Below are 27,377 nucleotides of genomic sequence, written 5' to 3' on the forward strand. Positions count from 1 at the left end.
GGAAAGACTGGACGTGGTCTGGTCGTGCTGGGGGACAGGCTGGACTCGAGGACGTCCGAGCTCCTTCCCAACGATATTGACTCGGCAGCGCTGAGCTCATCACCCAGCCCTGAGCACGGCTGTCTGCCACAAACAGAGCCCCAACTACGGCTCTCTGCCACAGCCACAGCCCCGCACCGCTCCCCCTCAGCCGCGGGCGGGCCCTGACCCGACATGGCGGCCCGGGCGCGGGCGGCGGCGCAGGCGCGGGGGGCGGCGCTGGCGGCGGCCGCTGCGGGCCCGCCCGCATGGAGCCCGCGCCGGGGGAGCCGGCGGCCGCCCGGATGGTGGCGTAGGGCCCGCACTGCCGGCCCCGCAGCATGGCGAGCTGCCTGCCGCCCTGCGTGATCGACGGCGGCACCGGGTGAGTGCGGGCAGGGGGGACCGGCTGCCGGTGCCCGTGCAGGGGACGGGGGGAGGGTCCGCGGTGCTCCCCTCCTGCCGGCGAGCGCTCCTGCCGTGTGTCCCGGTGCCCTCTCGGCTTGCTGAGTGTTCTTCTCCCCTCCGGCCTTCAGCGGGCTGGTTGGTGCCCATCGCTCCCTGCCTTCCCATCCCGCTGGAGCGCGGAGCGGGGCAGCCCTGCCGTGTCCCCGCCGTGCGTGTTCCTGTGTGCCCTGTTCGCCTCTCGGGACCCCTTTTCGTTGGTGTTCCCTGGCTTTGAAGTATGGCATGATGCAAGTGCTAAAACTGGGGACTGGTTTCAGGAGGGGAGAGGAGCCGGGAGCCCGCACTGAGCGGTGCAGGGGCGATACCTGGGCGGGCTCACGGAGGTGCCCGAGCCGGGGGTAGCCCTGTGGGTGCCGTGTTGGCCTCACCGAGCCCGGCGGGCACAGCTCCGGCCCCCGGGCCGCTCTCGGTGCCCCCGGGCCGCTCTCGGTGCTCTCGGTGCCGGCTCCTGCCTCCTCTCCCCGCTGGAAACGTCCCCAGTTTTAGCGTTCTCAGCTGAGGTTTGGAGAGCGCTGCCGGGCTCCAGCGATGCCCGTGGTCATTGGGTCATCCCTTCACCTCTCTCGGATCAGGTGTGCTGTTTATTCCGTGCTTAACCGAACCACGAGTTTTGTAACTCAAGTGTTTGAGGGCAGGAGTGACTGTGAAGTGCAGAGGCTGAGCTTGGGAGGCGTTTCAGGAGCGGGTCTGTCCTACCTCTCTGTGCTAGAGAGGACCCGTTCAGCATCCAGTCCTGCTGTGCCTTGGTGGGGGCGGTGTCAGAGGCAGCTGTAATGAAGGTAATACCGAATCTGTAGTGTGCTTTTGCTAATTAATACCTTTCCTTTGGCCCAGCAATTACAGACAGCTCTGAGGAGAGGAAGTGAAGCACCGGTCCATGAGTAACTATTCCTGCAGTGCTTTACTTGCCAGACCCGGTGTCACTGATTGCATTAATTTAGCCTTTCCTCTGCAGGGAATTTGCAACGCTATTTTTATTTCTTTAATACCTGGAAAGTTATCTTTAAAATTTCCTGAACTGAGCAATCTTTAAAAAACCAAACCCCAAACTAATCCAACCAAATCAAGAACCCCCAATCCCAAGGTAACTGCAGGAGGCGTTTCCAGTGTTGTGGTGCCACATTGCCTTGTCCTGAAAGAGTTTCACGTTTTGAAATATGTCTATATTAACCTGTCATGAAAGTTTTAGAAATCTTTACCTGTTTCTGCTTATACCTTAGCTTACCAGAAACCAGCTCTGTTCCCTCAGTGGGGAATACTGGAGTTCACAGCTGCAGACTTTGGAAGTCGAATAGAGACCAGGTTCTGTCTTATATGTAATTCTGCTTGATCTTTAGATACTTCTTGGTAGTTTCCCAGGTTTCTTATGTATATTTGCTGAAGATATTGTAAGTATCTGTTCTCCACAGTTATCTTGATACTATGGGATTACTATTTAATAGTTTTGAGAGAAATGGGACATCTAGGTGGATCCTTTAGAAAAGGGTACAGTAGAAACTATAAAACCCAGAAAATAGATTAAATGCCAAAGCTGCCTTTTGCAGGTGACCCCCTTGGCTTTCAGTTTGTAGAGTAATTCCAGTGTTACACTAGCAGTAGATATTGCTGGCCAAAGTAAATAAGGACAGGACATTGCTTATTGTTTCCTTTCAGAGAAATAATAATTGAAGTAGAATTTCTAAAATCTGTTTAGTGCTTGCATGGGTAAAGGTGATGGGTTTTGGAGGGGTGGGGATGGGACATATATATTGTCTTGTTTCAGGAAGAGTCTGGATAGTCCCCAAATGATGCACACTTGTTTTTCAATGCCTCCAAGTGGTCTTGATTCACAGGAGACAACATGATATCTCTGCTGGTGGGACTTGTGCTTGACTTTGCTGTAGGGCACTCAAAAAATGGAAGACTTTTCAGCAAATAGACTACTGAATGTGAAGTAAGTTATCTTGCAGAATTCAGGATTAAATGAGTCTGAACAAAAGCAGCCAGAAGAAGTAGCTTGACTCATTGATACTCAGTCTCTGGAATTTTCCTCTGTGTGGGCTGAAAACCTTTTTATTGTTAGAATGAATCTACTTTGGGTTACAGGCTTCAAACAATTAATTCAAATTATTCATGAAAGGGCTTTCAGATGAAAAATTTGGAAGAGCATATCAGAAAGGGAAAGGTATGTGCAGACATGCTCTGTGGGACATTGTGTATATAAAATACACTTTTCTACTTAAATCTCTGGTACTGAATGAGGTGTTCTGTCCAGCCACTAATCCATCTTTTTTTCATGTAAGGGGTTTTAAGAAGTTTGTTAAAAAATGGTTTTGTTGTTGTTTTGTGCATAAGGAAGCTGGCTTAATTTACTGTTATTTTCAGCCACATGCCTGAGTCCTGTAAAATGTCAGAATTCCTCGAAAAAAACCTAGGAACTGGTGTATAGAAAATACAGACCTTCAGTGAGAAACATATTTTTATAGCAGGACAGGATAACATTCCTTTAGTCTGTTGGATACAGATGAATTTTCTTTTGCCATAAACTGTTCACTCTTTATTCACAAATCTTGCAGATATAGTTACTAATTTGCTGTAATCTTTTCCATTAGTATTTGCAAATGACTTGACGTAATGTAATTTTGATGCACTACCTCTTGATTTTCTCTGCATGAGGTTCTCCTCGTGATCAGTTTACACATTGCTGTCACTCTTTTTGTGGAGAAGGGCATGCTATTTTTAGTTTCTTAGGACTACCAGGCCTTTTTGTGTTGCTGTTTTAAATAGCTTTAAACTTCATAACTAGTTTTATTAATTGCCATTTAGCTGTGGGACATCAGAACTGTAGGTGGGTGGGCAAAACAAAGATATCTTAAAATACCTCTCTTCAGTGTATTTGCAGACACTGAGGAGTGTGTCTGGTTTCCGTGTGTTTTATTGAAGCCATTCATGTCTAGTAAAGAAAAAGTACTTTGGCAAAGTCTTACAGATGAGTTTAGAGGTAAGTACTTGATTTCTGGGAGAAGTGAGCTGGGCATGGGTCTTAAAACTTGAAGCTTAAGGTGTTTTTTGATGATGTTGCTATTAAAGATAGCTGGAGCCTCAGAACATGCTATGTTTCCCCTCTCTTACTGTATTTCTGATGCCTAGTGAGTTCCTTTAGCCAAGTATTATCTCTGCTCTTCACATGTGAGACAAGTGAACAGGCATTGTTGTAATTGCTGTTCTGGGTGTAAGGAGCTTGAGTTAATTAACTGTTGTTTATAATCACAGGCTTCAGTCCTGCAAAGTGCTAGACTTCCTCAAGAAACCCAATGGCTCTGTACTGTACTCTTTATTCTTATAGTAGTGCTGGTGCTCTTGGGTAAATTGTGCAGACAAAATAGATTTCTATTTGATATTTTCTCCTTCATGTCTTCTTCATTCCCATCCCTTGATTTCAAAAGTGCTTTCCCAAATCTTCGTGAAGAACTCGTGTTGTGAGTTCCTCAGACATACTTGTAATAATGATAATTGAGTCTGCCATGGCAGCCTGGCATCACAGGTGTTCTGGCAGCAGTAGCCTGGTTATTCAGCCTCTTAGCTGTCAGAGAAAGTGTTCTATTTACAGAGGCTATTTGTTTGTTTACAGGACTTTCTCAAAGCATTCTGCTATTTTTAATCACGTTATATTTATCTTCTCAGAGTTTTGGGGGTTTTTTTTGTGCGAATGTAATGCATTGTTTTAAAGATGTGGACCAAAAAAGCAGTAGAGAGTGATCAAATGCTAAAATAGTCACATTTGGGCTTCTCTCTTTTGCTCTTTACTTGTACAGAGAAAAATTGTACGTCTTGTGTTTTCAGATGGATAAAGCAAGTGCTTGAGTTTGTGATTTGTTCTCATACTTTGGGAAGAATTTTCCAAAACATAGCTCTCCTCTTTAAAGTTGTTAAGGGTGCAGCATCTGCTTCCAAATGCAGTCCATTTGTATATCTTTGGAGTCAGTTCTTGATGTAAGTTTTTCCATCTTTCCATCTTGGTGGGACCTCAGGAGAGAACAGGGTTAGGATGATCAATCCTCGTGCAAAGGTTTGTGAAACTAGCTTGTGTATGAACTTGTCACCTGGTCAAAACTGTGGAAGAGACCACACTATTTTTAGAAATTGCTTGTTTCAACAATATGTAATTTCCAGAGAATTAAAAAAAAAAAAAAGGAGTAGTCCTCCAAATCTCCTTGCATGAAATAGTCTATTGGATCAGTTTTCTGCTAATTTTTAGTGCAGTATCCTATATTTTGGCCGGTTTCCAGTAGGTTCCTATCTCACTGGCAACAAATTGCTGCTTTTAATGAAATTAAGTTGGAATACTGATTATCTACACATTCCGCTACAGCTGTCTCTGTAATTTTACAGATCACAAGATGTTGCATTGCCATTAGTCTGCTAGGCTGTAACCCAGGAGAAAGGAAACTGTGTTTTAGATGCTTAAATATTCATTGGAGAGGGGACTGGAGACCAGGTAACCTCTGGAACTGTTTAAGTCCAGAGCCTTTCCGGTCAGTGAATATTTAAATATCATGTAGGAAAAGGGAGTATTTTCTGTAGGAGGTCCTGGAAATGGGTCACCCAAACACTTCACTGTACCCTTGAAAGGTGGAATGAGTTTGGGTCCTGCTGGGCAGAACAGAGATCTGGGACCAAGTCTGCCGTGTCCTGAGGCTCCTGGGTATCAGAGAGCAGCACAACTGCATTATCCATTTTCCTTCTCTTCCTGAGTGGTCTTGGGAGAAATTTGAGTTTCCCTTCCATTTTGTCAAAGACACCTGAAATGTGGCTGCTTGTTCCAATCTGCCTGTTGTTTGATTCTAAATAGATTTTTTTAAACGGATTTTGTTTTTCTGCTTCTTTGCTTCACCACTGAACTGAGAATTGAGTTATTGTCTTAGTTTTAGTATTAGTCTTTCGTGGATTAATGGCATGCAAAAGAAATCTTTCCAGATATTACCTTCTGTGAGATGAATTCTCTGAAGAGAATTTTTTTATGGCATACTGAGAAATAAACTTATTTGATATTTTTTTTTCACTAGGTGAATTAACCCAGGTTAAAATGAATCCGTAAAACACTGAGCTGTAGGGGTTTGATAACTTTACAAGTTACTTTAGTGGGGGGATCTGATCCATTCTGGAGAGGAAGGGTAGAGCTCTTGCAGACTGGTAGCCCAAATTGACTTTTAGAGAGTGTTTTCTTTTTTTAATACTGTGAGTGGGTGTGAGTTTAGCATGTGTGTTGAGGGGGAAAAGATGGCAAACTGAACTCACCTCTTGGCCAGACTTTAGTTTAAGAAATGAGTTCTGGTTAGACTGCAAGAACCTTTTAATTTAGATACATAAAAATACAGATACATAAAAATTTCATAAGAAGTATATATATATATTTACATGTTTGTGTATGTAGATACTGTCTTTGGTTTTTGTCACTAAAGCTTGAAGGGCTTTTTTCATGATGTTTCTGCCTAATTGTCATTTCTAAGTCTTGAAACTACATCTTTTAAACAAACAAATGTTTTCCTTGGTTTTCATTATGTTCATGTAGTCGTGATTCATTTCAGAGAGAGAAATAAGAGGAAGTGGCCTGTACTGTTCTTAAATCCCAGTGGAACTCCTGTTGTTGCTTGTTATGTTTTAACAATATTCCCTAGGTAGGCCTCATTCTAAAATGTGAAGAATCTATGCAATAATAATCATTAAAAGAATTTTTAATAGTACTGTCTTTCTTTACAGTCAGTCTGATTTAACATCCTGATTATGTTTTGCTGAGAGCCACAGCAAATGTGCATAAACAATTTGGATTAGACTGAAAGCATATGTCTGTAATGATGATTAAAAACCCAACAAACCCTTGCCTCCAAAGCACAGTCTTTTTAGCCTTGTGGGGAATGGCTTTTTAACTATTGTTTGAAGTCTATTGAAGCTATAGCTTTGAAGAGAAGTTGAAATATAAATATTTAAGTTCCCAGATCATTGATAATTCAATTTAGATTAATTCCTTTATCTAAGAAAACTGTGATTCTTAATAAACATTCTTATAACAAATACTCTGTAAAGAGGAACCTACTTTTGAAGCTGCTAATGAAGATGCAAACCCTCTGCTTTGGCAAATATTGAGAGTTGGATGCAGACAAAGACTTCATATTCACTTTAGGACCCAGGCTGGGATTGATCTCATTTAAGAATGTCATGGCTTTAGGTTTTTTGTGTAAAAATGATGTGAGCAATTTGATTCCCTCAAATCATGCTGCCGTGTCAATATTGAAGAATGACGTCAGTCTCTGCAAGCATTCAATCAATTTGGTTGGGTTGTTTTTCCTTTTAACAGTTTCTGATGTGGGTTTGGTTGTTTTTGTGGGGGTTTTTCTTTTTTTTTTTTTTTCCCCCTAGGAAATAGAGCTGTTTTTCATAGTCTGGGATGTTAATTATTTCTAGTTGCTAAAGACCTGGAGTAGCTTGCAGCCATTAACAGCTCTGGAAATGTTTATGTTTTATGTGAAAATTTCTTTACCTTTTTTTTCTTCCCCCTTTTTTCCTCTTGATCCTTTACTTGTTAAAATAAATATTATATGTATATTGAAAGAAATTATCAATGCTTTATACCATCTGCTGCCCATTTCTAAAGCATTTCATCAGTGCAGACTTGCTTTGGTGTAGTGTTTGTCTTTTATCACACAAAGATACTATACCTGTGACAAAGTGAGTGGTTTGTTGGGGGCTTGAAAGGGAATTGTATCAGGATTGCAACAAGAGTTCTCAGCTGTGGTTTATACTTGTGACAGTGTATTATTTCTTTTTTCCCCTATTTGAGACTATTAAATATTTGAGAATATTAAATATGTGAAGTCTCAGACTCTCTTTGGTTGTGATAACTGAAGGGTAAAATCTGCACAGCCCTAATTTTTACCAAAGGGTGCAATGTGACCTGCCTGTCCTTTGTCTTAGCTGGTCAAGAAGATGGAAAAAATAAGAGTTGAGTTTTCAGACTTGATAGTTCTGAATAACACCAGCAAAATTTGTAAGCTAAAGTTGTCTGAAAAATAAATTAACACCTAAAATATTTACCACTTTGAGTTTTCTTTTCAGCAGGATGATACTTAAAAGCATAACCCAGAAAATATGGATATGGCACGTGATGCATGTTTCACCTTTAAAAAGTGGAGTGAATTGAAAGTATTTTTTTCTTCATGTGTTTGCATCTAAGTGCTTGTAATGACCTGGGAATCTTTTTTTTTTTTTTTTTTTTTTTTTTTTTTTTTTTTTTTTCTTTTTTCTTTTTTTTTTTTTCTTTTTTTCCCCCTAGGTATACGAAGCTTGGCTATGCAGGAAATACAGAACCTCAATTCATTATCCCATCATGTGAGTTGATTTATTTTTTTGTCCCTCCAAATTGTAATATACACTGCTGTCACTGAGCACTTTCAGGATTAAATGACATGTTTCCAACTCCCAACTCAGCCGTGGTAGTCCCGTGTCCATCTGGGAAGTGATATTCATCGTGTTAGCATCCTTGGCTGGAGTGTAGCTAAACAGAGCTCCTTGTTTGCAGTTAGCTAGGACTGTTGCTCATTAAACCAGCTCTTGGTTGCTATGACAAAGATGAAGAGAACTCCAGTCCAATTTCCTTTTTATCTGCATTATTTTTCTGCCAGGACTCTTGAGTAGACAGAATGCAATTTACCTCCTGTCTACCTGACACCATGGTTACAGCCTGGATAATCTGGGGAAGGCTCCCAATCAAATTAAGTACTGAAGTGCAGGTGGTGTCTGCCTTATTTACATTGTCTGGGACTGTAGACAGTTTAATATTCAAAAAAGTTGTTCCTATTAGAAAATGTTCCTTTTGGGTGTGTATTTATCAATTAAAATGTTCTTGCATGTTTAACATGCTTTTGTTGAACAGATTTACTCTTTGATTTTTTTGTGTGTGTGTTGTTTCAAATGTTACACTTTCCTGGTGTTCTTTATTTTAATTGACATCTTAATAGTTTCTCTGAAATGTTGCATATATATATTTATAAATAGTAGCACTGACTACGTATTTACATCTATAATGGCATCTGTTACCTCCATTTATGTTAAACACTGCTTTTTACTTATTGTAAACTTTGCCAGTTAATTACTTATTAATGCATCTAGACTACCTTGTAGCTACTCATGGTAGAAAGTATAAAGATAAGGAAATTATAAAGGTAATTGGTGGCCAGAGAACTGAAGGGGACACGTGTTCTTCACCAGGTGTTGTGCAGTACAGTCTCACTATTTTAAGTATTGTAAAATTTGAAACCTAATCCACTGGTAAAGATTTAAATGTCTTATGTTAAAGACGTGGGATAGCAGGGATTTCCTCTGAAATTGCTATAAATTCTGTTTTATACAACTATAAACCTGTTAGGGGGTAGATGTTTTTCCAAAAGAATTGTTTGCCTGTGAGTCATTTTTTGGTGCTAGTAGTATTTGATACGTTTGTGGATGATGCCTGCCTACTCTGCATTTTCTGCTATATGTTGTTCAGATCCTAATTATGACCTATTAGAAGAAAACTATATAAATAAGGTTACGTTTTAGCAGTACTTCATTCCATTTTTATTTTTAGCTTGCCCCAGATTTGATTTTTGCTGTCTCATCTTCTTGCCTACAGCAGCCATCATCTAATAATTTTAGTGATAGTTGCAGGCTGCTAATGGGAAGCCTAAGTGTCTCCAAAGATTTCTCTGTAGCACTGCAAATTGATTTCTCCTCTCCCTCTTTCTCATCAGCCAGGGTAATGACTCCAATACTTATTTTTGAATACAGAGTTTATTTTCTTCTTCTCCTATGTTCTTTCTCTGTATTCTAGAATTAAAACTCAGAAAATCATGTTGCTTACTGGAATGCTGCATTTGTGCAGGTTTACTGACTGCTGGAGCTTGTAACAAAATGCATTTTCAATATTTTCTGTGAATTATTATGTACAATAATAAGGGATAGGTGACCAGAATCCTGCAGGATGGAGTGAGAATGAACTCAACTCTATTGGCTTGTCAGTAGATCACTTACGTGATTTCTACTTTTTATATCCCAATTCTTATTTCTGGAAAAGAATCCTTAAAAATAAATATTCATCACTTGGTATTTAGCAGTTTTTAATTTTGTTTTGATTTGGTTTTTGGGTTTATTTTAAGGTATTGCAATCCGAGAGTCAGCCAAAGTCGGGGACCAGGCTCAGAGGAGGGTGATGAAAGGTGTTGATGATCTGGACTTTTTCATAGGAGATGAAGCCATAGATAAACCTACCTATGCTACAAAGGTGAGCATTCAGGAGACTTAAACAGCCTTTCTCAAGTCTCACATTTTTTATGATAAAATGTTCTAGGATTTCTGGATAGCCATTCAAAACACGTTTGCTTTTTAAAAACTGCATTATTTGGTTCATGGCTTTACCCTTTTTTAGATATCTGTTTTACTAGTGCTGTCTTGTGTGCTTGGTGTTTGTGTAAATATTCATTGATACAGTGCAGCTGTTCAGTTTTCAAAATTCTGAGCTATTAAAATAGTCATATACACTGAATATTTAAATTCTTGCTAAAAGTGTACCCTTTTAACATGGCATACGAACTGGGAAATGTGTTGGATACTTTTGCTTCAGGGAATGTCACAATTGTTTTGTGAAGGGCTGTCTTCAATGCAGCTTTTCTGTGAATCATATTTTCCATCCCCTAGTAAAGGACTTCTTGTACTTACAAAGTGTTACTGGCTTATGAACTACATGGAAAAATATCATATTTTATACATCCTTCTGTGTTACTTAAATGTCAGCTGTGTTCTTAACATTGAACAAAATGTAAACATCATCTCTGCCAGAAATTTTCGTTGAAAAATATATAGCCTATATGGTTTTTATTTCTTTTTATAATATGGAAAGGCATATTGAAGCCAAGTACGATTCTCAACTTCATAAGTGATAAAATTTATACAAAAAGAGGTTAAAACACAGTTCTGCAACAGGCTAACAGGAACAGAGTCTGGATTCTGGCTGCTAGTCCTGCAGGGTAGAATTGGGCTTGGAAGTACCTGGGAGCAGGAGGTAACTTTGAATTGTGCCTGTGAATTAGACTCAGGATGGAGGCTTTGATAAGACCTCTGTGAGATGAGATGAGATGTCAGACTCTTCCTGTTGCTGGGTTTATTTGTCCTTGCATGATCAGTGCTGACAAGTGTTGCTGTTGCAGTGGCCTATCCGACATGGAATTGTTGAAGACTGGGACCTCATGGAGAGGTTCATGGAGCAGGTCATTTTTAAGTACCTCCGAGCTGAGCCTGAGGATCACTATTTTTTAATGGTGAGTTAATGAGGGCTGGTAAGGAAATAGTTTTGTAAGAGGAAAACCAAATACAATTCCAAGCACAAGTAGCTCTGCTTCAGCATTTTTCTCTGTACGTCTTATTTCTCTAGCAATGACAGGGTTTGGAGGAGAAAACTAATCTTTAAAGCTGCATTACAACTATATTCTGTTAATTTTGTGATGCAGGCTACTGCAGGTCAGCTATTGCTTTTGAAAAGCTTCAAACACTGTTTAAATTCTGTTTGCAATTATTTATTTTGAATGCAGAGGATTTTTAAAGTTTGATTAACATACCAGGCTAATCAAGACAGGATCCTATCGAGGTGCTTTCTCAAATCTCTTTGTTTTTGCAGACAGAGCCTCCACTGAACACACCAGAAAACAGAGAATATCTTGCAGAAATCATGTTTGAATCATTTAACATCCCTGGACTTTACATTGCTGTGCAGGTGAACAAAGCAAATGTGTTCTTCTAAAGTACAAAATAACTGCAGTGCATTGGTCTTCTGTAGGCATGTGTCTAAAATGTTTGAAACAGTACTTTTTGAGAGTGTGAATTAGAGCACTCTGTCTGCTTCTAAATATAAACTGTGTGTGCTGCAGGCAGTGTTGGCCTTAGCTGCCTCCTGGACGTCACGGCAGGTTGGGGAACGGACTCTGACTGGGATTGTCATCGATAGTGGTGATGGAGTGACCCATGTCATCCCCGTGGTAAGCAGCAGGATGCACTTTGAAACCAGCAGTGCTTTGGACAGGGTTTGTTTGCCATAAATTTAAATGAGAAGCGTCAAATGAAACCTTATTTTTAAATTTTTAGGGTTGGTTGTGATATCTTTCCTTGCAAAAGTGTGTATTTCATTATGTATTAATTTAGCTTGCAGATTACAGGAAGGTCACAGTAAGGAGCCAACAATCCAGCTTTTTAAAGGCTATTTCTGTGTAACCTTCCATTACTATGATGCCTCAGTTCTCTTAAATACCACTGATTATCATGGGTTTATGGCTCCTGCATGCCAACAGTGTCTGACAAGAAATGTCCTAACTTTTTTGACACCCTGCGTTTTGACTGTTTAATGTATCTGCTAATGTGTGCTTTTTATGTGGTTTATTGTATTTTATTGTTTCCACTCTGCTTATGTGGAAACAACTACAAATTTATATAAGTTCCTGTTCTTATACATGATCAATCTCATCAGTTTTATGTGAGGATGTTAAAAATACAGAGTTATCTGTGCATACTGACATCCATTGATGTAATTTTGTAATTTTTGAACCATACTATATCCTTGAATGATCAGGTGTATTAGAAATGAAAATTTGATTCCCTTTAATTTCACCTTGCATTTTGGTGTTAGTGTGATCTCGTCAGTATTTTGTCATATGGGCAGTGCTGAGAACAAACAGCATTTACTGTGTGAAACTCTGAAAAGTGTGAAAAAAATCAAGGGAAGAAGTAACGTGGCTCAGCATTACTAGTGCTTTCAGTAAATGCATCCTAAAAGGCATTCAGCAAGTAGATTTTGTTATTTTTGTTGTGCTTATGGGTAAGATCCTACTTCTGTTTGAGTTTTCTAATCCTATTTGATTCTTCTTGTCTGAGAAATTTAATTTCATACTTCTTTCTATTAATTTTTCACTCTCAAACAGAACACAGGTAGTTTATTTATATTGCATTTGCTTTTCTGATGATGCCTTAAAGGAACCATCGAATCTGACTAATGTATACAGGACTATTTATGCCTTGTGTATCTATTAGATAGTCAATATCTGTTTATATGTGATAATCAAGGTCTTTAAATAAAACTGATACCCACTTTGTAGTGGAGTGCACATTTATAGAGTGATTTTTTACAGTTTCAAGATTTTACTTTTAATAGAAAATCAGAGTAGCATAAAAATGAATGTTAATTATTGATACGCAGTAAGTTTTCCCCTTAAATATGTCTTTTCCTCTCCTCCTACATAGGCAGAAGGCTATGTAATTGGAAGTTGCATCAAACATATTCCTATTGCAGGTAGAGATATTACTTACTTTATTCAACAGCTTCTAAGGGAAAGGGAGGTAGGAATTCCTCCTGAACAATCTCTGGAGACAGCAAAAGCCATAAAGGTACACCCTCCTTTATCTCTTAATAAATACGTAATAAATCTCCATGAGCTAATTTTTTTGGCTCTAGCAAGTTGCCAGTGGCTCTCTTAAAAATGCAGATGTAGGCAGTGTATTATAATTACACCAGCTTCTGCTGGTTTGTCCAATCAAGAGTGGGGGAAGGAGAAAGAGGAAGAAATATTCATGCTAGACTGTTTGGAGTGAGTGTGTTCCGCAGATTAAATCAGCATTTAAACTTTGGAGTTGTTTAAAATTCACTTTGTAATACGATTTAAAAAAAACCCCAAAAGTAGGGTGATTGTGTGGGCCTGCCCTTGCAGTGAAAGCTTGCCCTTGAAATTCTTTATTGTCACAGACCTACTGTTGGTGATGTTTTCATTTTGAGAGGGGAAAATGTAGCTGAGTCAGCACGTGCAGCCCTTGGGAGGCAAATGGGCCTTGTGGGGTTGAGGCTTCGGTAGTGATGTGGGTGAGAAAGCCCCTTGAACAGCTCTGTCTGTAAAAATGCTCACATTTTTCTTTTCTTCAGTTCAGTGATGTACTGATTATTTCAGCTCTTTCTAATGCCTGGTGTTTCTCAACAGGAGAAATACTGTTACATTTGCCCCGACATAGTGAAGGAGTTTGCCAAGTACGATGGGGACTCTCGCAAGTGGATCAAACAATACACGGGCATCAACGCCATCAACAAAACCAAATTTGTTATAGATGTTGGTTACGAGAGGTTCCTGGGGCCCGAAATCTTCTTCCATCCCGAGGTAAGAGCAGGGAATAGCTGTGTTAAGTTGTGCCATTCCCAGTGCCTGGGCGCCATCCTGTGGCAGTGAGGGGTCAGCCAGTCTCCTGAACACAAGCCAGGTGCACTCACAGGTAACTTCAGCAGAAAAGTGTTTTTCTGATGTCCAGTCTAACGTTTAAAACATCTTGTTCTGCCTTTGTATTTGTATGTTGTCAATCCCTTTGGGCACTACTGATGCCTTGGGAAGGCTGACCTGAAACAGAGACTGGACAGAGCTAAGAGAATAAAGTAGGTATTTATTCAAAGTCCTTTGGGATACATCTTGGGCAGGACAAGAGCCTGACCAGGGCTACACTGAAAGTGGATTAAGAATGGTCACAAAATAGCTAACCAGTCACAAAGTCTTACACTTTTATAAGTTTTGGTTCATTTGCATATTGGGGGTAGTTGTCCAATTACAGCTTCAGGTTGTGAGGTCCCATCCTTCTCGTTCCTCCCTTCAGTCCACCCTTGTTTGTGCTTTTGGGCCTGAAAGTTGTCCGTGGTCTTCAGCAGGAAAAGGATTTGTTTTGTCTCCCTACTCTTGTGAGGAGAGCTTACTAACACTTTATATGAGGCTCAGAACTGCACCCCTAGGCAGCACAGTCTCAAAAACATGAAAGCTTAAGGCATCACTACTAAGCATGGCATTGATGGTATTCTAAATATCGGATGCAGACTTTTGATGCCGAGTCAATTTGTAAGGCATGGATGATAAATTTATCCTTGAAGGAAGTCTATTGAAATCTCTCTTGGTGTGATCATAAGTAGTATGTACAATTCTGGGAAAGATAACTGTACCTCATCTGTCTGAATTTTGGTAGTTCAGTTTGAGTGAGTTTCAGGATATTGTTGAGAGAAAGGAGTCCGGTTTTAGTACAGGTCCTCTCCTGCATGCTTGGTTGAACTTACGCAGGCACCCATAGTCTGTAATACTGTTAAAAACTTTTATTGAAATTCACATCAGCACTGGTGAAGCTTCCTTTTTTCCTCCTTGGAAGAATATTAAAAACTTGCTCTCTGCCACCTTTTGTCTGAATTCCAGCTTTAATCTTCTGTGGTCAGTTTGTAGCCATCTGATCTTCTGCCAGTATTAAATCTCTGGGCTAAATAGTTTTTCTTCCCTGCTGTTTACCAATGTGATTTAACAGAGAAGCATTGAATCCCATGTCAGACATAATTTTAAGAGCTCTTCTTTCCATAGTCTCTAACAAGACTGTTGGGAATGGGATAAAGGACCAATTTCCATTTTTCTCATTTCTTGGTAGTTTCTTGGCTCTGTATTGAAAGAACCACCCCAACCTGAACTGACTTCCTAGACAAGAAAAACATACATAGATGATGTGTGCTGCATCCAAAGAGAATTTCTTCTTGTGTTTCATTAACTCCTCACTTGAGAGGTTAGCAACTTAGCTAAGTAAAAGCTGTCTTTGGTAAAGCTGTCTTGTAATCTTTTCCTATTTTTGGTTTACAGAATTTGTTCTGAAGTCTTTAATACTCCTGAAGTCGGGTCTTGGGGTTTGTGGCTATCCAGATTATTTCTCTACTTTTTAAATTAGATATTTTGTTTGCCATTCTCCAACCGTATCGTATCGGCTGGCAAACTGCAATTTTACATTCAGTTCTCTTGTCCCTGTTCTGGGATGGTGTTATACCCTACCTCTCATTTCTACATACTCCTTTTTCCCTGCTGTTTTATCAATATCTTTATGGAGAGCTTAGGAGTTTTCAGGCTGTAGTTCATTCAGATGAAAACTTGGTGTGCAGCAGCTTCTCTTTTGATTCATGTGGCTTTGTGTTTTTGCTTCTTGCATGATTAATTCTTACTGTGGAAGTTAGCTTGGATTCTTGGGGAGGGCCCCCATCATTCTTAGGGCTCCTGAGCTCCAAGCCAACTTCCTTTTCTAATTTTCTCTCAGCTCAGCGTGTACTTGTTGTGTTTGGCTGTTGTTATTTGTTACCCATGTAGATACCTCATCTTGTTTTCAATGTAAATCCCACATTCTTCTATACAAAAGCTTATAATACATCTAGGATAATATATTACTGTGTATTGGTAATGGATTCCATTTTTCAGAGATTTACCCCTGAAAGGAAAAAAATCATGGGCTATTACCAGTTCTTTTCTTTAAAGCTTATGTTAAGTTTTAAGTGGAAAATTCCCACTAGGCTGTTTTCTAGCATTAGCAACTCTTGATTCTCTAGTTTTAGAAATGCAGAAACTTACATTAGCACTGTGTTCATGTTTGCATTGATGGGGACTTTCACTTAAAACCTTAGACTGTTTATGCATTTTTGAACATTAGATACTTCCTGGGCTTGTGGAAAAAGAAAATCTGACTTTTTGGTGGGAGTTTAACTGAATTATTTTAATAGCATTAAAATCTTTTTTCAGGGAAAAATTCTGATTTGCACACTAGTATTTTTATCTCACTTGAAAGGCAGGACCGCAGTGCGTGGTAACAGCGTGTTTAATATTGCAGGAGAACTCAAACTCATCTTGCAGGCAATGAAACTGCATAGTGCATAAATTGTAAACTGGATTTCTGACCAAAGAAGAGAATCTGAGTTTCTCAGCAGAAAAAGAAATTCTCATTTCCCCTGTAGAGAAGTGTTTGTTTTAATGTACAATAAGTGGTGAGAAAGACTTGAAACTCCTATTTGTCCCTGATTTTAAAGTCTCTCCACAGGCTAATTTCTGCCTTTTTATTTCTCTGTTCTTTGGATGAAAAAATCTAATGCCTGTTGTGTTTGATTTTAGTTTGCTAACCCTGATTTCATGGAATCCATTTCGGATGTAGTTGATGAAGTTATACAGAACTGTCCCATTGATGTCCGACGTCCATTATATAAGGTATGGCCTTTCTCTTGTAGGATTCATGTGATTTATTTAAAGCCTAAATAGCAGCAGGATGGCTACCACTTCCTCCACAATGAGAGATGGGAACTTTGGATAGAAATTGAATGCAGTGCTGCTTCTGAGTGCTAGTAGATATTTGCTGCTTTTTAGTTTTGAAAGAAAAGTTTCTGTAGAGGCTTGATACATAGGTGAGTATTGTCTCTGAGGAGCTGTGGCAGAGGGACGTTATTTGTCTCTGACATTTATAATATGAATTCTTGTGCATGAAAGACTTTTGGTTTTGCCCATTTTAAGGGTTATACTGTGGTCTTTCCCTTCTCACTACCTTTCTTCCTCTACTTTATTAAGTCATGGTTTCCAGTATCTTTTTCATAGTCTTGTACCTGCCCGTTGTCTGCAGTTTAGTCAGTACTGCATCAGTTATAAAATACATGAAAACTGAAAATATTTTAGGAGAGAACAATTAGTCCAGCTTAAATCTGTTTAAACCCAGGGGGTGTAGTCCAGAGAGTACTTTCATTTCCTGATTCCTTAAGTAGTGAAAAGTAAGGTACTGACATGCACAGTCCATGGCAAGCTCTGTCTGTATTGGCAGCATATCCCACATCCCATGGTTCCTTTTTTCCAGCTTGTGAAGAGCAGCAGAATTTTGGAAATAACAGCATAAAGCTATAAGACACAGAGATTTTTCTGCTCATGTGAAAGGTGATAGTGTTCCTCACCTGGTAGAATGAGCATTAAGTTCCAACTAAGTCATGTCTCAGGATAATTAGTAACTATTAAAATTTCACAGTCTCTTCTCCTTGCCTGGTAAACACCCTCTGCAGTCTATAATGAGATGTAGCACTGCAGAGCAGATCTGTGGGGCAGGATAAAAGGGGAAGTTGAACTACTTAACAGGCTCATATGTCAGTTCTGCAGTAGATGTCTTCAGTGACTTCAAGCTTAGGTAGCAGAAGGGATTAGGAACCCCTTAGTGTGTGGTTGTGTTTAGAGTCTTTGCTTTTTGTCTGAGAGACCAAAGCTTCCTCAGAGCAAGAGATTCATTGCTTGGTGGGGTAGGGCTTGGTACTGATTAGAAAGTGGAGTTTAAAATTTGAGGTTGTTACTTCTGCCTCATCATAATCAGTAGACAAATAACTTTCCTTTGGCATGCCACTGATTGAGAATTTGTTTTTCCTTTTCCTGTTTTTCATTATACTTGCTTAATTAAAATAATGTGTCACAACTACCTGTTGAATGTACTGAGAGATGTCAGTAGTTATTAATGGTAATAGTAGTTATCTTTTTTAAGCAAGCTCACTTCCAAGGGGCAAGCTCTTGTTCTTATTGTTTAAAACAATGTATGGATGCAGAAATATTCCACTCATACTTTCTCTCTGAGGTTTATCAGTTTCACTTGCCCACAGTGCTGAGTTTCCATCAAATGTATTTGGATTCTTCCTCTGTGTTCTTGAAGAAAATACCTAAGAGTGCCCTTATTGCAGATTTTATGTGATATCATTTTTCCACAACCCATCTTTTGATATCCTGTGGTATTTCTGAGTTTCATTGCCACTATCCCTGTTTCCTAATCTGATCAACATCTCTCTCACAAGGCCAGTTATCTTACCTCATGTTGATATTTGGACCAGCTGAACCCTGATAAGGCTTCTTTACCAGATCTGTGACAACGCAGCCTAAGGGGAAAAAAAGCATCTAAGATTTGTAAATGCTCATTGGTCAAAAGGAATGACAAGTCAGAGGATCTGAAAGTTTTATTAATAAATTACACACCTGGCATGGAAATTGGTCTGTTGACCTACTATCTACGCACACAGCAGTAGGTTTTGGGTAAAGAGGTAGGGTGAAAGGGAAGAGACAAATTAAAGAGGAAGAGATGAATTAAAGAAAGAAAGAGAGAAAAAGGGAGGCGCAGTCCTGGTTTCAGTGTTGATCCAACTGCATCAGTCTGGCCATGACATGTCCAGGGTCCTGGGGGCGTCCCCTGGCCTTGGGGTGGGGACACCTTTTAATGGAGAGGTGTCTCTGCCCCAAATATGGGTTTCTTGCTTTCCATATAAATTAGTTACCATATGCAGTCTGTTTTTTCAGGCCTTTCTGGAAACGGGTTGAAGGGATTTGGGGGCTTTTGGTGGTAGTAATCCCACTCTATAGTCCATGCTAACTTCCTCTACTTGTTCCTTGTACAGTGGTGTGGTTTGTTCTCATGGAAAAATGCCCTACATGTGCCTGGCCCCTCTTCTCTAGCCAAATCCTGGACTTCCTCACGGTCCCTGGTCATTACCGGCAGTCCTTGTCTGTTATTGCCTTACTAACAGTCCTTGATTGGCTCCACAGCCATTTAATTATTGGTGTTTGAGGCATACACAAAGGCCCCTTATTTTCTGGGAATCGAGAGCTCAAAAGGATTTCACTTTGGACTGCTGTTCACAGGACCAGTAGAGAGTGGGCTTTAATCATAGTACTTGTCCATCCTGGCCACAATTTGAGTTGGTAAGTTTCTTTGAAAGTTCAATAACAGAAATACTATTTTGCTGGAGTTGTTATTTGGGCAAGAAAAAGGTTTCAAAGGTTGTTTGTTAAAAGATAAGTTCAGTCTTAACACCTGTTATTTCTGGGAAACAATTTTCTGTTGAACTCAAGAATGGCTTGGTCCAAGTGCAGTTTGTCAGGGCTGAGGTCTAATGATCATTTCTCAGATCCCATTGGGGCCTGGAGTAGGGGAGATGCACCCCTAGAAATCCATCCCACAACTGAAGTCAGCTTCTCTGGGCCTCCACAAGATCCCATAACCTCCAGCTGTTCAATACTGAGCACAAACATCCTTTCACACATGATGAAGCCTTTTTTAATTGTATAATGATTACCAGCAATGCACTCTCTAATTCCCGTGATTACATCATCTTAATGTGATTGCTTGGAAAAACTGATTTGTATTCTCTAACACAGAGTTGAGAGATCTGGATTTCTTGGGATCATTTGCTTTCTGCTAGAACAGGAAAAGATAGGTATGGGTTTGAAAGCAGGGGACTTGCATTGAAATGTGAAAAAATGAGGTGGGTTTTGGTGGGTTTGGTTTGTTGTTGGTTTTGTCAGTTGTTTTGTTGGTTTTGTTCTTTCTTTTTTTTTTTTTTTTTTTTTTTTTTAAACCCAAAGCTTCAGAAAGCACAATGAAATTTAAAATGAGTGTTCAAATGAAATGAGAAATGACAGAGGAGATAATTTTTGGATCTTATCACATGGATAAAACAATTTGGCATCCTGACTACGTTGATTGTTCCTGTGTGTTGAATTCCACTGAAAAATGATCCATCCTGCATGCAGCTAAAATTCCTGCATTTGTGGGGGCTCAGTGAGACATTCTGTCACCCTTGGTGTCCTCTGGGAAGAATGGTGTATAGTTTTCATTTAGTTCTGATTCTTTCGAGAATTTCTTAGCTTTCTTTTTTCTTAAAATATTGTTCCACAACCTTTCATTGTACTTACCTCATAATTATATGAATACATAGTGTAAGTGATGTCTCAGAAATGGAGAGAAATTACAGGGAAAGTGCAGTAGCATGACAGTTGTGGTGTGCACAAACATGAGACTCTTACCCAGCTGTCAGGTTCCTGTGAGCACAGCAGTGAACTCTGTATAACTACTGCACACCCAGCTTGGATCAGTGATGAACATCTCCTCCTGTGGTACAGCCACAGCAGATGTTGGTGTGGAATGTTTTCAGCACTAATTGATATTTAAAAGTCTCTTTTCAACCTGAAAGTGCTCTGAAACTTGTCCTAACATTTGTCAGTTAGGACATGAGTTTTTGGCACTTAATGTCAAAAAACAGTCTCTTCTTGACAGGAATGTAGTTATAACTTTAGCAGTGGACAAAGGGCTTTGAAAAGTTTTTAAAACTGCTTGCTATCCTAACAAAAACAGTATTTTTTTTGTTAGTCACCGGTTTAGAAACTGTCACTTTTATTCCACCTCTACTTCATCTTTCTTTTTCCTTATCTAGAGTCCCTCCCCAGGTACTTCCAGAGTTAAGATGAGAACAGTATTAACAGTTCTGAGATCCTTGCCTTCTCCCATTACAAAGGATGGAAGTGTAGGGTCACTGACTGTCCCAGCAACTGATTTCTTTCAACTTTTCTCTGCTATGTTTTTAGCACAAATATCTGAATGAAAGAATATAAGATAAATGACATCTGAAGCCACGTAAATTGTCAGAAATATCTCTGAAAGGTCCTAGCCAAGCACACTTAAGCATTCATGATTCAGATCATGCTGAATCAAATGACAACATCCTTGACCTCAAGCTTCTAAGCCAGTTCCTCAAGTTGAAAATTCTGCATGAGGTGGGGTGGGTCTGTAGGATATTGGCAAGTGTGGTGTTTTATTAATAAGAGGTGGATTACCCAGGTTTTCCATGGAAACACAGGTGCATGGAGGGGGAGATTTTGAAAAATTGGCTCTTTTCCTTAGAGAAGGTGACTTCTTAGCTGGGTGTGCAGCTGTTGTGGACTCAGATTAGTCTCTCTCAAAATGAAAACTTAGTGACACAGTGAAGTCAGACTTGTTGCTACAATTAAGACTTGGACCGCACTTGTGTCAGTGTTCACTCAGCCACTTAAACTCCTGAGCTCACAAGAGCCCATCCTCAAGCACTGGTGAGGTCCTGGGTGTAGGGATGGTAAAATCCCCCTGACATCACTTCTGGCTTCAATTGCTGTTAAATAGAAACGGTTGGTGTGAGAGCAGCTCCAGCTGCACCGTGTGGTGGGTAGATGGCACTGTTGGACTGGCTTTGCTGATCTGTGCTCCAGCATCACAGAAATTCCCTGTTACTGACCCAGGGCAGAGTGGGGAAGCTCTGGAGGTGAGGGAAGGGTGGAGAGACTGCCAGGCCATGGCATCTGCTGGAACCATGACAGGACACGGGAAAGGAACAGCATTCCTACTGAATACTGCTGGGTTCTTGAATTCCTGTGGTATTTGAATTGAAGCCCCAAGAGATTAACTCTGTTACTGTAGCACAGGAGTACTGAGGAGAAGCCGTGCTTATTCCTATCACTGCTGTAAATAAATTTGTAAGATTACTCCTGGTAGTTGGTTTATTAATTGCTCAGTACATCTGCAGGATTTTCTGGTTCCTTTTGTGTCTGAGGCATATTTCTGCAGAATGGCATCACCATAAGTCATGCTGAAATCTCTTGCTATTACTTGAAACGTGAAATGTACCTTAAATCCACGATTTTAAGGAAAAAGAAATGGTTGCTTTATTATTAGAAGTAAATGTATTTTAAAAACAGTGTTTCTCGCAATAAATGTACTTCTTTGTGCTATATTTATTGTTCAATATGAAAATATTTATCCTTATACTTTCCATACTGTGTTGGCAAATAGTGCCCTGTTTTAACCAAATTAACAGAGACATGTAGCTTAATTGATTCACTTGCTAATGAAGTGCTTGGCTTCAGCTTATGAACCTTCCTGGTTTTACCCATAATAATTTTTTATTAAGTGTCATATATTGATCTCCTTACATGTCTCTGGTGGTCTGGTCACATCATGTTAACTTTAATTTAGGCTGTCAGTTGGAAAGAAGGGAAAATGGGGTGTGTTGTTCCTACTTGCCAGAAAAGCTCCAAGGGGCTGCTTTTCAGTTTGGTGCTGCAAAGTCTGATATGTCCAGCTGAGAGTGTGTTCACACCACACAGTGTGCAGTGTAAAGGTGCACAAACCAGTTCAGTACCTTGTGCTTGGTAGTGCTGAGTTCTTCAGGAGCTAATTTCCTCTTCGGAATTTTTATGTAAGCTTGATTTAGTCAGAGATTTCTGTTGCAGGAGCTGGGTTGCTTTGTTGGATAATTTTGTATCTCTGCAGTGTTACACTCTACAGGGATAATACTAGAAATGGTACAGTGAGAAACTCAGTACCACAGAGTTCATAAGAGAAATAAAAGGTGCAGATGAGAAGGGAGAAATTTCTTGCCAGCTCTCTGAGGTGATCTTAGAGGTGTTTTCCATCCTTAATGATTCTGTGATTGGTATCCACTCCTCTGGTCTCCTTCCAGAAACAGCCTACTTCCATTTATTTGCTTGTTGTGGTTAACTTTTTCAGGTGTGTGGAGGGGCATCATTCCCCTCTGCTAAGGGAACACGTTCTTTGGAAACAACTTAAATGTTCAGCCAGTTAACTATAAAAGTGAAAACCAGCTGGAGGTTCTTTCCATCAGCAGGTATGATAATTGGTGTTAGCTGAGAAACGTGGGGGCTGCTTGGCGCTGTTAAACCAGCTGAAGTATGTTTGAGCAGAGTAAGATCAGAAGAAGTCTTCTTTAAAGGAATCAGCTGGAAACAGATACTTAAAGCCTAACTTCTTTGATGTCTTTTTTTCTGGGAGGCCAGAGGATTCCCTGACAGGCTGAAAACCCAAACACCATTAGCTTTCTCCATAGATGTATTTAGCATGCTCTTTTTTGTTCAGTAGTTATTAGAATAATGCAGATTTATTCTGAAGATATTTGAGAGGTCATGGTGGAGGGAGGTGGGTGGTGACCCTTTGGTTGTTTTCTGAATTTTGTTTTTGTTTTTTTTAATCTGACCATCTTTTCTCACCTTTGTTGTGTCCTTTGTAAGTGGTGGGTGTGGTGTTTGAGGGGTGTGGAATAGGTATAGATTCTGCTTTCACTGTAAGCGGGAAGTACCTGGTTTCTGACCTGACTTGCTGAGTTGAGAGCTTGCTGAGGGCTGTATGACAAGTGTTCTACTAAAGAGTTAGCATGGATTTGGTCTGCCACTGACAAGAATTGCAGGGAGCAGAGGAGCTGTAACTGTATGAGTAACCATCTTCTAAATGCAGTTTGTGTCACCTAATTACTTATATCCAGAATTTTGCTTAGCCTGACTGGTCCAGATATGTGGTAATGAGGTGACTCATCTTTTCAACATTTGTACCGTGGTGCTTCTGTTCTCCTTGGGCAGTGTTATTGTTGAACTGATTCTGGTGTGTAGAAGTACGTGAATAGTCATAATTTGAAGAAGATGTAACTTCTTAGCCTCTAACCCTGTAATGGTAACTAGGTGGAAAGAACCTCCCAATGATACTGCTGACTCTGTAGTTATGTGAGTTGGTCTTGGATGTATTTGAAAAATTATTCTTGGGTATATTCTGGAATCTATTTTTAGTGATAGCATTGTCCACTTTATGGTGTATGCTTGAAGTTTAATTTGCTTTGAATAGAAGTATTGCTTTCTCATTCTTCGCCAACTTAATTATCTCCTGGTAATATTTTCTGATGGCATCTTTTTAATTGCTATTTCATCACTCAGGTTGGTTGTTGTCTTTTTTTGCCCATTAGCAATTTCCTTTTACCAAATGTAGTGCGTGACCACTTTGATGCAGGAGAAGAGATGTTCTTGTGTGTGGGGAGAGTAGGGGGAATCCTTTCTCCTGCTTTAACCTGAGGATCAGCTGTGATTTCTGGCTACTTTCCTCTTCTCTGTCCTCCTCTTTTCCTTTTGGAAACATTTCCCTAATGTTATGGGGACTTGTGTTTTTTTCTTTAAAGCACACCTGCCTTGTTATGCGTTCTTTTATACTGTAGATAATACGAAGCTGTGAAGAAATGAGTTTTCCCTGCTGTAATGGTTTCTATGTTGTGCAGGGATTTTTTTCTCATGAATAAACAAACAGCTTTCTTCTCACTTTACAAGGTACAAACAAGATTTCCCTGGTTATCTGTTGCTTAAAATCCAAGCACTTCTGCACCCTGCAAGTGTGAACACTTATTAGAGTCTTTGACTCTTCAGATCCATGTGCAGGCTGAAAACAGGGGGTCAGGGATTCTTTCATTATGTTCACATTGGTCTGCAATGTCAAAAAATGTTACTGAGAGGTAATCCTTGGACCTGTGTACAATGAACTCCTGATCCAGGTTCCTTGTGGACATGTGTCAAAGGCATGTGAGGGATTTCAGCATGGTGCAAAGGCACATGTGCAATTTTGTCTCATTGCGTTCTTTTTTCTGATCATGAATTGTGTTTTTGCTGCCACCAATGTTATTTTCTAGGGGTTCTGTTTTGGATCCCCCACCTTTAAAATGACTTCTGCATTGTCTGGGATGCTGCAACTTTATCAGAATTAGGGATGGGAAATTCTAAAATGTCTGTTGAGAATCCAAGTGCAAGTCCAGGCTGAGAGGCCTTTGGTTCTGCTCTGAAAACTGAGTAATACCACACAAGCAAGGGAAGAGGCATCATACCTTCCTCTGTGCTGCAGTTCTCTGTGAGGGTGTGGTGCCTTTTTGAAGAACTCTGGAAATTAAAAAAAGAAAATAGAGTTCTAGATAATTTTGTAGCTATGTAATAAGAGGAGACTTGAGCCTTGTTTAGTGTCAGGGCTAAAACTGCTTGCTTTGAATATCCCCAGAGAAACTTCTTGATGTAGTGTCTTACTTCTTCTGCTCTGTGTATGCAGGACACTAGCTCATGGTTTTAATGGAATCCTCCTTTGTAATAACCCATTCTATGTAAATTTAAAGGAGAAAAGTTGGGGAGCCATGAACTTCCTATGAATTGGGTGGTGCTTAAAGTGTCCTACCTACCTTGTCAGCTTCCTAATGATGCTGAGATTCAAATAGTCACCTCTGCAGTACTGGCTGTTGGGAAACTTGCTTGAAGGTGGATTTACAGAATGTCTTTAATTTCTGCACAGAATGTGGTCCTCTCAGGAGGATCCACGATGTTCAGGGACTTTGGACGACGACTGCAAAGGGATTTGAAGAGGGTGGTGGACGCGAGATTGCGGCTCAGTGAGGAGCTCAGTGGTGGTCGGATAAAAGTAAGTGAGCCTTTCAAGTGGATTGATTACATGAGTAGTGGCAGAAATCAAGTTCTAAGTTTTCACCTCACTAGTGAAAATGTGCTGTAAAGTCAGTAGGATATGTTTACGTGTTGTTAAAAGCACTCATACCCTTGCAGTGTATGACATCTCTTAATAGGAATTTTAAAATTACTGTGAGCAGTTCTGGTTTTCTTTCTAGGGGATGTGTGAGCAGTAGGCAAGAGGGATTTAACTTGGTGTCCTTCATCATAGTTGTCATGAGGAGTTTTCTGACTTGATTTCCTAGGGGGAGGATATCTGAGTAATAAGTGTGGTAGTGATGTCAATGGAGGGTTGAAGGTGTCTGGTTCTGACCATGTTAAGTTTGAAAACCAACTAAACATGAACTGTTTTCCTTAGCCCAAACCAGTGGAAGTTCAAGTGATAACACATCACATGCAGCGTTATGCAGTTTGGTTTGGAGGTTCCATGCTGGCTTCAACAGTAAGTCTTCATCAAAGTTTTTATTGCATGTTGAATTCTGGGTGTATTTGATCTGAGGACTAAGTTTTAAACTTTTTCATTGCGACAGCCTAAATTCACATTCTGGAATCCTTACCCAAGTTTTATCTCAGTAAAATTTGTACAGGGCAAATGGGAGCTTTGCTTGAGTGAGGATATCATGAGTTGACGTAATTCTGAAGTAGTTTCGATATGAAAGTTCCAATATAGTGTCTTTATTCTTTAAATCAGCACTAGAGATTAGTTAGGACTTAGAATCCAAATCAATGATCTTAAATACAAGAGAGAAGCAAATGCAGGAAAATGGGAGCAATTGCTCTCTGCCAAGTGGGATTTCTTACTGCTGTGTTGAGAAGCAGTCTTATGACCAGAGAACTTCTCTTGATTAGTTGTATTCATGTTCTAATATTTTCATTTTGTTATATTTTAAAATGTAATACAATGTCGTAAAGCTGCAATCTGTAGAAATGCCAAGATGTTATTTATTTGTTGGTTTTTTCTACTTATGCCCTTATGCTTTTGGGGGGGATTTGTTTTATATTTTTATAGCCAGAGTTTTTCCAAGTATGTCACACCAAGAAGGACTATGAAGAGTATGGCCCTAGTATTTGTCGTCATAATCCTGTTTTTGGAGTCATGTCATAATGCTCATCCAATGGAAGTAAGATCTCTGATACTGTGGTGGTGAAGAAACTTGTGCAGTGCAGAGGAAGGCAGCAGAAACTGTAAATACTGAAGCAAGATGTGGTTAACTCTGAGGCATTTGGATCACCATTGTGCACTGAAGCACAGCTTACAGCCCCAAGTCATTTCAGTATGAGCCATTTCTCTGCTGACTCCTCAGAGCCTTTCCTTCTTTCTTCCTAAATGTGAGGTAATTGAAAATAGGTAAGTCTCAGTTTAGGAGGTTGTGCAAATACTACTGAAACTGCATCTAGAAGAATGAGGCAGTGTTTTACTGCTTGTGGAAAGATCTAAACCTTTCCCACTTGTGCCCTGAGTTCGCAATCAAACCTTTAGCAATGGAGCACTAAATACCACATTGCCTTTAGGGGAGTTGGAGTGGATACAGGTACCTACCCAAATGGAATAGATTGCAGGATTGGGACAGTACTTTGTAAATGTAGGTTTTCATATCATTTTGTATTTTATGACATTGGTAGGGTGAATTGATGACTAGTTCTAAGCACGAACAGCTGTCAATGTCATGGAGTGGTGTTCTGCATTTCCAGGTGTGGGGCATGTATTGGAGTACTGCTGGTATTTTTTTGGGGAAAAATAAGCCATGTGTGATAGAAACTAATCTGTTCATGTTTGAATGATACAAAGTGATTTACAGTATTGTATGAAGTTTATTATAGCCACTGTTCCTTTGTTTTGAATTTTCTGAAACTGTTTTTTAGGAGATGATGTTTTGTTTTGCTGTTGGTGAGTGGTGGATGACACACAGGCCTTGCACCAGTGAAATAAAAGCT

The 27,377-nt window shown here is 39.9% G+C and overlaps 1 protein-coding gene across 4 annotated transcripts; it reads left to right on the plus strand.

Moving 5' to 3' along the window:
* The first annotated feature begins 318 nt into the window (after positions 1-318).
* On the plus strand, positions 319-27,377 carry ACTR3B (actin related protein 3B). Of its 4 annotated transcripts, none has more exons than XM_083872873.1 (12): positions 319-403; positions 7,796-7,851; positions 9,657-9,781; positions 10,704-10,814; positions 11,171-11,266; positions 11,421-11,528; positions 12,784-12,927; positions 13,512-13,685; positions 16,467-16,559; positions 25,273-25,398; positions 25,801-25,884; positions 26,456-27,377. In XM_083872873.1, the coding sequence occupies exons 1-12, from the start codon at positions 360-362 to the stop codon at positions 26,588-26,590; spliced, it is 1,296 nt and encodes a 431-aa protein (XP_083728999.1). In that variant the 5' UTR covers positions 319-359; the 3' UTR covers positions 26,591-27,377. The 4 variants fall into 4 exon arrangements, with proteins under 4 accessions (XP_083728999.1, XP_083728996.1, XP_083728997.1 ...); XM_083872870.1 differs by having other exon boundaries at positions 321-403; positions 26,452-27,377; XM_083872871.1 differs by lacking the exon at positions 319-403 and adding an exon at positions 2,333-2,419 and having other exon boundaries at positions 26,452-27,377.

This window comes from Zosterops lateralis, assembly GCF_965231275.1.
Source record: "Zosterops lateralis genome assembly, chromosome: 1".
Taxonomy (NCBI): Eukaryota; Metazoa; Chordata; class Aves; order Passeriformes; family Zosteropidae; genus Zosterops; species Zosterops lateralis.